The following is a 12,083-nucleotide window of genomic DNA, read 5'->3' as shown; positions in this document are numbered from 1 at the left end:
CTTGTTAAATTCAATTAAAAAAATTATTAAATATTTGACAAAAATAAGAATCTTTCAAACTGCCTCAATGTTAAAGTTTGCTTATGTTTTATGCTTCTTAGATCTCGCTTGTGAATTTCAGATATTTTTGCAATTGACAAAAATAAAGAATAGTAAAAGAAAATTTGTATCTTATATTTACATCAAATTTATAGAATTCTATATATGTGTATATATATAAAAATATAAACACTTAATCATAATTAATTAACATGTAATCTGAATTTATTAAATTATTTATTATACTAATAATTTACATATTTGATAAAATATTTATCAATAAACTATTCACGGGGAATATTTTAAACCTACTTTAAAACATACAGACCATTTTGATAATTTTCTCATCCCGGCTTCACTTGTGTTCGTGTCGTCGCTGAAAAACAACGCAGGCCGGTCAGTCCAAGTTCGCCGCACTTATGACGGCGTAATGCCGTTGTCAATTTTCCGGTATGGGAGTTATGCTTTAGCATCGCTGTTAATCCGGTGCTTCAGGTCACAAGCAGCATTGAAAGCATTGGCTAAAGCATCGGAAGACAAAATCCCAAATCTCATCCTCTACAATTATCCTTCATTTTCCGGGGCTTTTGCCGCGCTTTTCACTCACCTCTATCACTCTCGTCTCAACATACCTTACCTCGTCTTGCCTTTCTCTTCCGTCGAACCCTTCAGGTACGTTTTTCTTAATTCTTCACAGTAGAAAAATGCAATAAAGAAGGAGGCTTCACATAATATAGTATGAATCCAAATACTACCTGAACAGAGACAAACAGAGGATTCATGTAATAGACTCTTAACTATTTTGGATGGACTATTAGTTGATTGATTAAGCAAAGCTGTTAGGTTACATATTCAAAGAAGAAAAGAATTCGTAATATTTATCCTATAGTTTTTTATATTCTCTATTCAGCTCGTGTCTGGCATTGAACATGGATTATTCTTTTTCCCTTTGTAATTTTCTTGATAGAGTTGAAGACTTGTGTATTGACGGGCTGCAAAATTGCTACTTCCTTGATTTTGTTGGTCCAAAAGGATATGCAGAGGAGCTTGCTCAGCGGACGTCATGCCAGTAAGTTTTTCTTTTTTTTGTTTATTAATAAGCATAAATTTCTTCAGATGCTGGTTGTTCTCTTGATTTTTACTTTGATAATGATTCTGGAAGTTGGAGACGGGACATGAATTGATTTTTAAATCAAATTAGGATAGTTGGGTTTGATCACCGGAAGTCTGCTCTATCCAAGATCCCTTTGAATCAAAGCTCTTGTGGGAGTCTCACATTTCATGTCAATCTCGAGAAAACTAGTTCAGTTGCTGTTTATGAACATTTCTCTTCTAAACTTTCAGAGGTTGGATCCAATAAGGTGCATTCTATTGTGTTTGTCATTGGCAATACTTGTTTTTTAGCTAGATTGTTTTTCAAAGCGACTGGCCCTAAAGTGGTGATGTATGTGTGTTTTTAAAGCACAGGGGGATGCTATCAGCTTGCTAAATTCTACTTTTCAAGATCAAGTTGAAAATGTTCTAAAATATATAGAAGATGGAGATCTTCACAGGTGGAGTTTGCCTGATATTAGGGCCTTTGGAATTGGAATTAACCAGTGGCGTTCAAAATTGAACTGCATCACTAATCCACATATGTATAAACAGGTTCGCAGTTATTTTTTGCTTTTCTCTTAGGGGTGGGATGTGGTGGTTATGGGGTGGGGGGGGAGGTCACTTGGTTGTCTAGGATAAAAGACTGAAGATAATAAAGTATGCATTTGATTCTATGTAGTTTTTCCATTTTATTGTGCTCATATGGAGTTGATCTAAATAAGTTCATGTTGCATTCCCTTTTACATAAAATGTTTTCCCTCAGTAGAGTATATCTAATATTTTCCCCCTTAAAACAGCTAATGGGGATCCGCACTGGTGATTTAATTGCTACTGGGAACTCCCATATTTCAAATAAACTGGCTGCGGCACACAAGTTGCTGGATAAGTTTTTCAAAATTCGGCTGGGGAGAGGACTTTATGGTGAATGCTTGGTAAAGAAGAAGAATCTTTTATGACGTTTTCTTTTGAATTGACAACTTACTTCATAATACTCAAAAATACTTTGAAGAGCACAGCTGAATGTATGTCAGTATTTAAAGAATTTAGTTTCAGATGTTTGATAACATGTTATACAACTGTCTGCTTGACTTGTTTTCAATCTTCTATAGGTTTTCCATATGCCAGGTTATTCATGCTTAGCCAACATTACTCTATTTCAGTTATAATTGTAAATTTTGTTTCCCATTCTCAAGATAATTAAATGAAGTATTTAAATTCTGTTTTATCTTTTAGGGGGTTAGAGCTGATGGCAATCCAGACCTGAGTGATGAAATTGGCAAGGAACTAAGCAAGAAAAGCGCTTCAGTTGGACTCAGGTTTTTATGCTTATTTATCTTCTTTTTTTCTCTAACGTGTTCATGGGCATTGAGACATTTTTATTACTTCACTTTCGAACTAGAAAGATCATAAGCTTCATGATCCATATTCATGACTAGTTTTATGCTAAAAGAGCACACCTTAGGTTATTTGTTGCTTTTACCACAATTTAGTACTTGTAACTGCTGCTTTTACTTTGAATCTATTATACCCCAGGCCTATAGGAGCAGTCATATACCTTCAGCGGAAGAATCTCAAGATGTGTCTGAGGACTTTCGATGCTGCTACTGATACTTCAGAAGTTGCCAAGGTCTGCTTCATGATTCACTTGTCTCTGTGATTATTTACTTATTTATTTATGTCTCTTCATCTTGAAGATATTCCTCACCACTAAGCTCTTTGAAATTATGCTGCCAGCTATGCTTGTCCCGTTCACCCTCCCACAAACAAACAGACTCATGCTCTTAACTTTTCGTGCCAACAAATACTTTGCTTCTTTAAACATGCAGGCATATGGTGGAGGTGGTTCTCCTAGTTCTAGCTCATTTATAATTCGGATGGATGAGTATAACCAGTGGCGCTCAGTGCATTCATCCTAAATGGGGTACAATATGAATTTCCATCCTCTTCATAGTTAAGCCAACTCATATATGAATCATTGAATTCGTTTTAAATGTTTATGTGAGATAGATGCGTTCTCGAAGTAATCATTTAGCTTAGGCAGATTAGAGGTAGTATATACTTAAAATGGCATCAAGGGAATGCAGAAGTGCAAAAAGACAAAATGTACATCAAGAAAGGAGCAAGAAGAGGGATGAGATCTTGGAGGGACCATCAGCTAGTTGAAAGGACATCTTTCTCTCTTTTTTTTCCAATTGGAAGTTGACTAGGAAAGTTTGAATAGTCTGTAATTTAGTGAAATTGAATTGTGATGCAGAGACCTATAATGAATTGTTAGTGCATCCTCCATTTAAATTACATTGTCTTATTTTCCTTTTTAATCCGTTTCAAAAAGAATGCCTCTTACCTTTTTTGGCAACTCTTTAATTTTAACTTTTCACATGACATGTTTAAAATCACAAGATTAAAAGACATTTTGATACATTCTGCAGTTTAAGACACAAGATTCAAAAGTCCTCTTTACTTTCTTTAATGCCGTGTCAAGTCAAAAGCATGCAAACAAATGAAAACAGAGGGAGTATTTGCCAATTTATGTGGCACAATTGGAATTTCAAACTTTTAAACTTTTACCATGAATTCAGACATGGAAACTTTAAGTGTTGTGAATAAAATTTATATATTTGAAAAGTACGTAAAATATACTATAAATCACAGAAATTAACAACGTAAAATATTTTAAAGGCATATAATGAATTTTCGGTCAAAAAAAAACTTGGTTGACTCTCGAAATTCCAACTATGCCACATAAATTGGGGCGGATGGAGTACATATGTATCCCTTAAATTAGTGAAATCCATCTTTCTTATCTTACAACAACTTCTAAATTAAATTAATATTACTACTTAGCAAAGAAAATATTAAAGTAAGGCAGTGACAATTGTAGGGATAGAAAACTGTGCAGGGTGGTGCAGGTTTATGCAGGACGGGGTGGGTTGAAGTGTTTGCCGGTTTTCCCTGCTACCGCCCCGCCCTTCCCCGTTTGCCATCCCTACCGCACATACTAGTATTCCTGTGTTTGTGCACGTTTCAGACTGATGGATGCATAATGGCTTTCAGTCTCAGAGAACATCTTCTCAGATTGTAACTGCATGACCTTTTTTTACTATAACCAAGATTGGGGAAGATAGAGGCAAATGTGATTGCAGTTGAATACACAGTAGAACTGTAGAAGATGTTAACAATCTTTTTTTACAAGAATGTTTGTCATTACTTACAAGAGAGAATTTAGGTGGGAGCAATATGCAGTAATATGATTTTTCAAATCTAGGTGTGTAACTTCTGAATACTACTTGAGAGAATATAGAGATTATTTTGGTCCCTTAAATACATATAGTTTATACTGAATATATCCACTTATCTAGTTGGACACCCATCAACAGCTATGCCTTTGGCTGTTGGACAAGTTGCTAATTTACAGTGTTCCCCGTTGGTTCCCCACCAAGTCACTCCTTTATTCTCCATTCCCAACGAGAAATATAGTAGGACTGCCATGAAAGCTACTCCTGCATCCAATGCTGCGGATAGAATGTAGTTGTATCTCTGCCACCATTGCTTTCGGTATCGGAAGATGAAGAAGTTGAAAATTGTGCCGACAATGACCCATGCATTATAGTTTAATGGTGTTGCTGGTGGCATGGCACCTGTTGCTCCCAGAAGAACTGGAAGGTTGATCAGGGGAATCCATGATTGTGTTGGAAACATTTTATGCAAGAGCCACACTATTACAGGTCCTATTGCTCCTCCAAGGAAGAACCAGTTCATGGAGCTGTAATTCCCAAGGGTTCCAAAAATCCTTTTAGGTCCGACTAAACCCCAGATAACTGATGCATCGAAAAAAACACGATCTCCTGGGCATGTCCATGGACTGTTTGGTGGAAGGAGATCATCTTGACATATGTTCTCGATGGAGTTTAGCAGCCACCATGCCACAGATATGTTGATAGTTCCGGAAATTATTGTTCCTAAAAACTGGAATTTAACCAAACAAGAATGAAAAATATTCTTCTATGCTGGAATTTACTGTTGTTTGGAACATTGATAAATTCTAGTTGCTGGAAAAAATTGACTAAGTTAAATAACGTGTCTCAGTACATCCTGATGAAAGGTAAATTGCTAAATTCTTGTGTATGTTGATAGATTATGAAATCCTTACTCTCCATATTTACTTGTTTTTCTTGTATGCTCAATTTTATTCTACCCTATATAGCTGCTTTTAATAAGCATTGCACTCATAATTTAGCATTTATCTGATTGTGGACAACTATCTACATACATATTGAGGTAAATGCCTTTTGGTGCTTTCCGTGATTTATTTTTTTTATACAAAAATGGGGTGGGAGGAGATTGGGCTTTTAGTGATGGGTTTGGAAATGCAAACTCAGTTCATTGAATTGATGCTCAATTCTATACATCTATGCAGTGATCTAATGTCTGCATTTAATGTCATTTATATCTCGGCACATAAAACATGTTTTCTCTCTGAATTAAGACACTGGTGACTATTCTGGATGTCTTAAAGACATGGAGAAGCTTCTTCATTGTGGACTTGTGGTCTCTCTACCTAGGAAATTGTTACTGCTAATATTTGCTGTATACTAGAACCGCCAAGTTCATCACTGCTTTATTTCCAACTTTTTGGCAGAAATGATAAAGTGAATATACCTGAACCAAGAACATTGATCGAGGGGGGATCTTCATGTAGTGGCCCAGTTTGAAGTCACTGAGGAAAGAGACAGCCTGTGACATACTCATGTATCCATAGACTTTGAAGCACACATTGGCTATTGGTCGTCCTGGTAGTATTATTCCCATGACATATTCAGTGATTATGTTCAAACCTGGGGTCTGCAAATTAGCATCATAAATAAGAAGCTTGGAAAGAACTCTATTGAAATAACAAGGGTGATGATCTTGGATCTATTATTTCTATAAATCCAACTAGTTTAAGGTATCAGACATTGATCGGCACTTGCATATTGGTATGTTAAACAAAGAGTGAATGATGGTCGTTTAGTAATACTTAGAGCTTCCAACAATAGTACATTAAGATTTCGTTTGAAGCTCGATGCTAATAGCCTATATTTTGGCAGGATAAACAGTTCAAGCATGCTAATTAATCTGATAGGCAAGACATGCTTGTGGTGCTAAATGTAAGTGTAAATGTGTGTGCTTTATCACCTGGTTTGTTGTGGCTGTTATTATGCTGATTGGAAGCGTGAAGATAAAAGCAATAGCACTTGCAAATAGAAGCCCCCACCATGGCATCTGGACTTGGTTATTCAAGAAAATGCAGAGGATTAGGGAGACTGCTAGTGTCACCAGAAGCAATGCATTGAACCACCATGAAGGTATGTCTTTGTATTTCCTCATTAGTCTTGTATGAATATCCTCCTTTCCCTTATATGAAGCTCGGAATCTTTCATATATTTCCCTACACATTGCAAGTGGACGATAAATACAATCCTTAACCGCCATTGTTGTAGCTTATTAATAAGCAATTCTTAAACTTATTCATAGTTCTACTAAATTGTAGAAACTTTGCTGCTAAACAGCTCTATATATGTAGCAATTGAGTCGTCAAAATTTTGAAGAAATGTAAAATTAATCCACACATTATTAATTTTGGGATGATAAGACAGACATGTAGTTCTATTTTTTAAAAAGCATAGTTTTTCTCAACTTCGACTCAAGATTGTAAAACACTAGGAGCAATTTGACAAAATAGTAGTACTGTGGCTTGACAGTTAGTGTGTTTTACCTTCCATAGAACAGTGCCACGTGTGTAAGAGTAGATGCTATAGTAGCAAAACCAAAACCGTAAGTGAGAGCAAAGAACATGCTTATATGTATCCGCCCTTGCTCCTCATACTTGCCAATATCTAGCTCAAACTTGTCATTCACAATGGCTGATATATCGTACTTCTGACCTTGTGATGTGAATAAGTGCGATGAGAAAATGGGAAATTTGGAAGCACCATACAAGTCAAATCCCCAATATGCTATTGGGATCACCATGTATATTATCAACATGTACCCTGCAAAGATGTTGACAATGGCAAAGAAAGGGCAGATGAGGGGGCTGAACAAGAAGGATGCCACAGCAGACCAATCTAGGGTTATAGCTCCAACTCCAAGGCCCCTCATGCCTGATCCAATTTGTTGAGCTGTCACTGATTTGGAGAATGCCCAGCAGATCCATGAGATGCTCGTGAGTGTTGAGAATAGATATCCTGGTACCAAATACCAGCAAAAGCTGCATATCAATGCAATGAGGAAAAATTTTGCTCTTGACATGCGCCGGTCATCTTTCTCATGCAAGGCCCTACAAAGATCAATGACCCGTTTGAATAAGAAAATTACTGTGAAACAGTTTACTTGTTCTATACAAGCGCAGCTGGAGGGAGGGAAAAGCCTTTCAACAATGAGAAAATTTGAAACAAAGAAATTTACGGTGAGGATTCATATAGTTCGCTGCAACTTTTTTTGATTGAGGTATCGTTGTTGTTGAATAGAACCTTACAAAACTATTTTGGGTTAAATTGGATTTGTGACGCTTTAGACTGTAAATGTCTGGTCCAGGACCTCCTAGGAAGAGGATGAAAGGAAGACATAATACTATGTCACAATAAATAGTATTCCTTTATTTTAATTTATGTGTCTTACTTTTCTTTTCAGTATGTTTCAAAGGAATGTCACCTTCAGCAAGTTTTAAATTTCAGCATTCACTTATATTATACCCCTGAACTATTAATATAACTGTATAAACGTGTTTATGAGACCTCAGTTTGCCATTTTACAAGAAGAAAGACTGTATTCTTGTTTCTTTGCATGATATTTATCAGGAAAATGAATTAAGCTGTGATCGACTAGTATTTCATTATTGAGGTATGATCTTGATGACACCATAATCGGTAATCAGCACAGCAGTCGTAAGCGGTGAAGTTTAAGGGAGGATTACAAATTAGGCCGGGCTATGTTGAGCACAAGCCCAACATTTTTATTTTCGACTTGCAATTAATTTTAAGATGTTAGGCATAGTTATATTTTGATGAAGGATAGTTGTGAATAGGGGTGTACATGGCCGGGTTGGTTCGGGTTTTTCTAATATCAAACCAAACTATTTGTGTCGGATTTTTAAATTTATTTTATAAACCAAACCAATAAAACTCGGGTTTTTCAACGTCGGGTTTTTTCGGATTTTCGAGTTGTTTTGGGTTTTTCCGGTAAAGTTTCATACAAATATATAATTTACTTGTACTTCAATATTTCTTTAGTCCTATCAAAATACAACTATCTTAGGTGTTTTTTAATAAATAACACAAATATAATATGATTAATGACACTAAAATATCCAAACAAAAAATAATAATAATGAAATCGTGTAAAACAAATATTGCAAATTAACAAGTCATAATGAAAATGATCATAATTTAAAAAGTACTAAAATTCATAGCTAAAAATAAGTTTAATAAGTATTAGTTACATGACTAAATATTAAAGGAAATTAAATTAGATTATGTAGTTTAATTGTTTAAATCAATGTAAAACTAAAGAACAAATATTCAATATTATTGTCATTCTTAGTGTTGCATTGATTTTCTTTTTGCATTAGTATTAATTTGATTTTGATTTAAGCTTTAATTACCAACATTTGTGGACTATAATCTTTATGGACCATTCAAAAATTCTAAGTTTCAAAACTTGAAATAATATATTAAAAGATAAAAACTATGAAAAAAGTATAAGAAATATTTAAAAATTATATCAAAGTAAATATTTTTATGTATAAAATAAATTTAAAATTATATATATAATGTCGGGTTGGTTTTTTTAGTTAAAACTAAACCAACCCAAATATAATCAGGTTTTTTTTTTTCAATACCAAACCACTAGTTAGATTTTTTTTTCCAATTTAACTCGATTTGTGCTTTAATTCGGTTTTTGATTCGATTTGTACACCCTAATTGCAAATTGTCATTATGCATACGTAGTTTGTAAACCAAACACATTGCAAAAGAGGTTAGTCTACTAACGAGTAACGATCAACTGCTAAATGTGAATTCTCTTTGACGTGCCTCACCCCTTTTATTGAGTAGCACGAGTTCTCATATCTTATACTTACTACGCTACTTGTGTCAAAGAATTAAAGTTATAGCAGACCCAGAAGAACTTGATTCAATTATTCTTTCTTTTTTTTTAAATGAAGAAGACTTTTGGGCTTCCCAATCTCGGATCAGGCTCTTGGTTGTAGTATTTTTAAATATGAAGTATTTTTCTAAATTATATCTAAATACTTTTGAAACAATATTTTATCATTATTAACTCAAGGAGATATTTTATCATTATAAAGCTGGTTGGCAGCTGTCAAAGAATCGATTTAACATTTTAACTTGCGTGTGACCAGACCCATCTCATCTCCCCAACTCCCAAGTAAATAAAATATATATATACAATGATCAATTTGTTTTTCCTTGATAGTTGCATTATTTTTATTAACAACAAATATGGACTGAACGTGGTCGAATATAGGTAGCACATGGTATACCAAAACCTAGAATGTGGGAAGTTTTCAATCTATTTTGTATTTATAGCATTTTTGAAATATGGCCAAATGGTAAGACAAAGGACTGCAAATCTAAATTTTTTTTCTATTATGAGTATTAGATAAACCATTTAAATTAGGACAGATCTAAGAAATTTTGAATTGAGTTATTAGTTCATAGAGAATTATTTATTACTCCTATAAAATATTGTGCACGAGATATTTTGGACAAGGAGAGGATTGTATAGTTTGGGACGGGAAATAAAATAAAAACTTATCAGTATATATATATATATATATATATAATTCGGTCAATCAGTTCACAAAATTTGTACAAAAATAATTGAGGTATACACAATATATAGAATAATGGTAAAAATGAAACGAATTATAAGAAATTTGACGGATTACCGGAAAAGTGAGACCTGAACCAAAGTACCAGGCCACCACATATGGGCGGGCTCCACTACGTACTTCCTTAAAAGCCCAGCCCATCCATATCCCAAAACCTGTATTACATACAAAAATAATTACTGTATAAATTATATTCAAATTAGTCAAATATAAACACATACAGTATTTTGTATAAAAGAGATGTATGTCTACCATATATTATTATAATATAAAATATATGTTTATTGACTGTTTCTTTACTCTGCAGTTATATATGTCAATTTCATTCACTCTTAAGTTATATCCACTAAATTAGTGCATTTAAATGGCTCCACTTCCTATTCGATATGTGTTTTTTTAATAGAAAAAAATTATATAAATACACAACTTAAGATATCATAATTTCTAAAATTTATCATTTAAAAAAATTACAATTTTTTCTCTCGAATACATTCCTATCCCGCTTCGAGGTACATCCATCCCTCTCGGATACATCCCTATCCCCCTTCGAGTACTTCCATCCCTCTTGGATACATCCCTATCGTTAAGTAATGTATCATTTGCAATGTATCAGACAACCAATAAATGTATCCGAGAGCAATTAAAAAATTGAAATTTTTGTAATTGTAAAATCTTTGGAGATAGGATGTAATTAATTCCAAATGTATGAGATTTCAAGACGGTATACTTTTTAATATAGAAAATAAATAGTAACATTTTGAAAATTGTTTAAGGAAGCATTTAAATTATTTTTAGTAGTATAATTTTTTATGCGCTTTACGTAACAATATAGAGAGGATGAAGATGAAACTTTGTTTTTACCTGAGTGGTAATAATAAGAATCCAACCAGCCAAAAATGAAATATTTCTGCGGTAAAAAGCTTTGATAATAGTCACTATTCCAACGGCATAAGCTGAACCATTCCCAAAGGCACTTCCAGCATTAGCAAATATAGAAATGAGAACATGTTCCTTCATATTAAACGGGCCTGGATTCAGCGAAAACAATCTCGGCCCGAAGCCCGGTAACCGGAACTTCGTCTTCGGGAGAATCGTAGCTAAGAAGTGACCGATTGGAAGAGTAGCCACTTGGACTGTGATTTGTGTTATAACTAATGGCTCCGTTCGATAAGAGAAAAATTGGTTGAGAAAAGAGAGTAAACAACAAGAGAAAAGGCCTAAAAACCACATTCTAAATGTCCATACGGGTAGGGTCGGGTCATCGGTGTTGGTCACCGTTAACCGGACTTCTTCAATAGGTGAGATGTCATCGTCGTTATCGGAGTTGATAGCTCCGGCGAGAGAATCTGGCTGGTAAGTTCCCATTATGAAAAAAAATGTGAGTTAAGAGTACAAAGGCTAACGCAAGGATTATGGGTCCTATTTAATGCATGGGGTTTCAATATGGTCCTATTTGTACAATATGGGCTGCAGCAAGTTGACTTACCATATTCAACGCTAAAATTCAGGGCAACTTGGTGGAGTGAGGACAAGTAGAGTGTGAATCAATAACACAAAATTACGTCATTTTTACTTGTCCAATATTATTGACTTGACATACACTTATAATCAAAAGTCAAAATTCAAATTTCAAAGTAATTATTTTGCTTAGTCGAATTTAAATAGATAGTGTTATTACTAGATATTGATATTAGTGAAAAGTAATAAGTATAGAAAGAAATGATAAAGATGCATACAAAACGAAAGAGAAAGAAAAGAGAACAGTTTTTTCTGTTTATAGAATGAGCATTAGATAAACTGCTAAAGAGATAGACAATGACATTTTTTGGTAAATGGTCTCTATACAATGGTTGCTATCGCTAGATTAGCAGGACAACAATATATATATACTAGACTCTAGTTACTTTTAGTTGTTAATCGAGAAAATAGGGGTTTCAAACTTGAGATCGTCTTTTGAGAGATCATCTGTTCAACCAACTCGGTCAATATTAGTTAACGGTACTTTTAATCAAAGTTATTATCATGATTTTATATATATATAAAAGTAATTTGATTG

General features: G+C 34.1%; 2 protein-coding genes across 5 annotated transcripts; one reads left to right on the top strand and one right to left on the bottom strand.

Annotated features, from left to right (window-relative positions):
- The first annotated feature begins 374 nt into the window (after positions 1-374).
- Positions 375-6,248, top strand: LOC102582536 (uncharacterized). Of its 4 annotated transcripts, none has more exons than XM_015310619.1 (9): positions 375-711; positions 1,007-1,108; positions 1,241-1,400; positions 1,507-1,686; positions 1,932-2,066; positions 2,368-2,450; positions 2,668-2,761; positions 2,961-3,055; positions 6,222-6,248. In XM_015310619.1, the coding sequence occupies exons 1-8, from the start codon at positions 470-472 to the stop codon at positions 3,048-3,050; spliced, it is 1,086 nt and encodes a 361-aa protein (XP_015166105.1). In that variant the 5' UTR covers positions 375-469; the 3' UTR covers positions 3,051-3,055; positions 6,222-6,248. The 4 variants fall into 4 exon arrangements, with proteins under 4 accessions (XP_015166105.1, XP_015166104.1, XP_015166106.1 ...); XM_015310618.1 differs by lacking the exon at positions 6,222-6,248 and adding an exon at positions 5,774-5,859; XM_015310620.1 differs by lacking the exons at positions 2,961-3,055; positions 6,222-6,248 and adding an exon at positions 5,774-5,859.
- On the bottom strand, positions 3,651-11,435 carry LOC102599719 (oligopeptide transporter 4). The gene is made up of 6 exons (XM_006351776.2): positions 10,889-11,435; positions 10,085-10,182; positions 6,890-7,453; positions 6,310-6,562; positions 5,794-5,976; positions 3,651-5,100 (listed from the first exon to the last, which is right to left on the bottom strand). The coding sequence occupies exons 1-6, from the start codon at positions 11,390-11,392 to the stop codon at positions 4,486-4,488; spliced, it is 2,217 nt and encodes a 738-aa protein (XP_006351838.1). The 5' UTR covers positions 11,393-11,435; the 3' UTR covers positions 3,651-4,485.
- Between the last annotated feature and the right edge of the window lie 648 nt (positions 11,436-12,083).

This window comes from Solanum tuberosum, unplaced genomic scaffold, assembly GCF_000226075.1.
Source record: "Solanum tuberosum cultivar DM 1-3 516 R44 unplaced genomic scaffold, SolTub_3.0 scf00136, whole genome shotgun sequence".
In the NCBI taxonomy this organism is placed as follows: Eukaryota; Viridiplantae; Streptophyta; class Magnoliopsida; order Solanales; family Solanaceae; genus Solanum; species Solanum tuberosum.
This window is presented reverse-complemented; position numbering and strand designations above follow the sequence as displayed.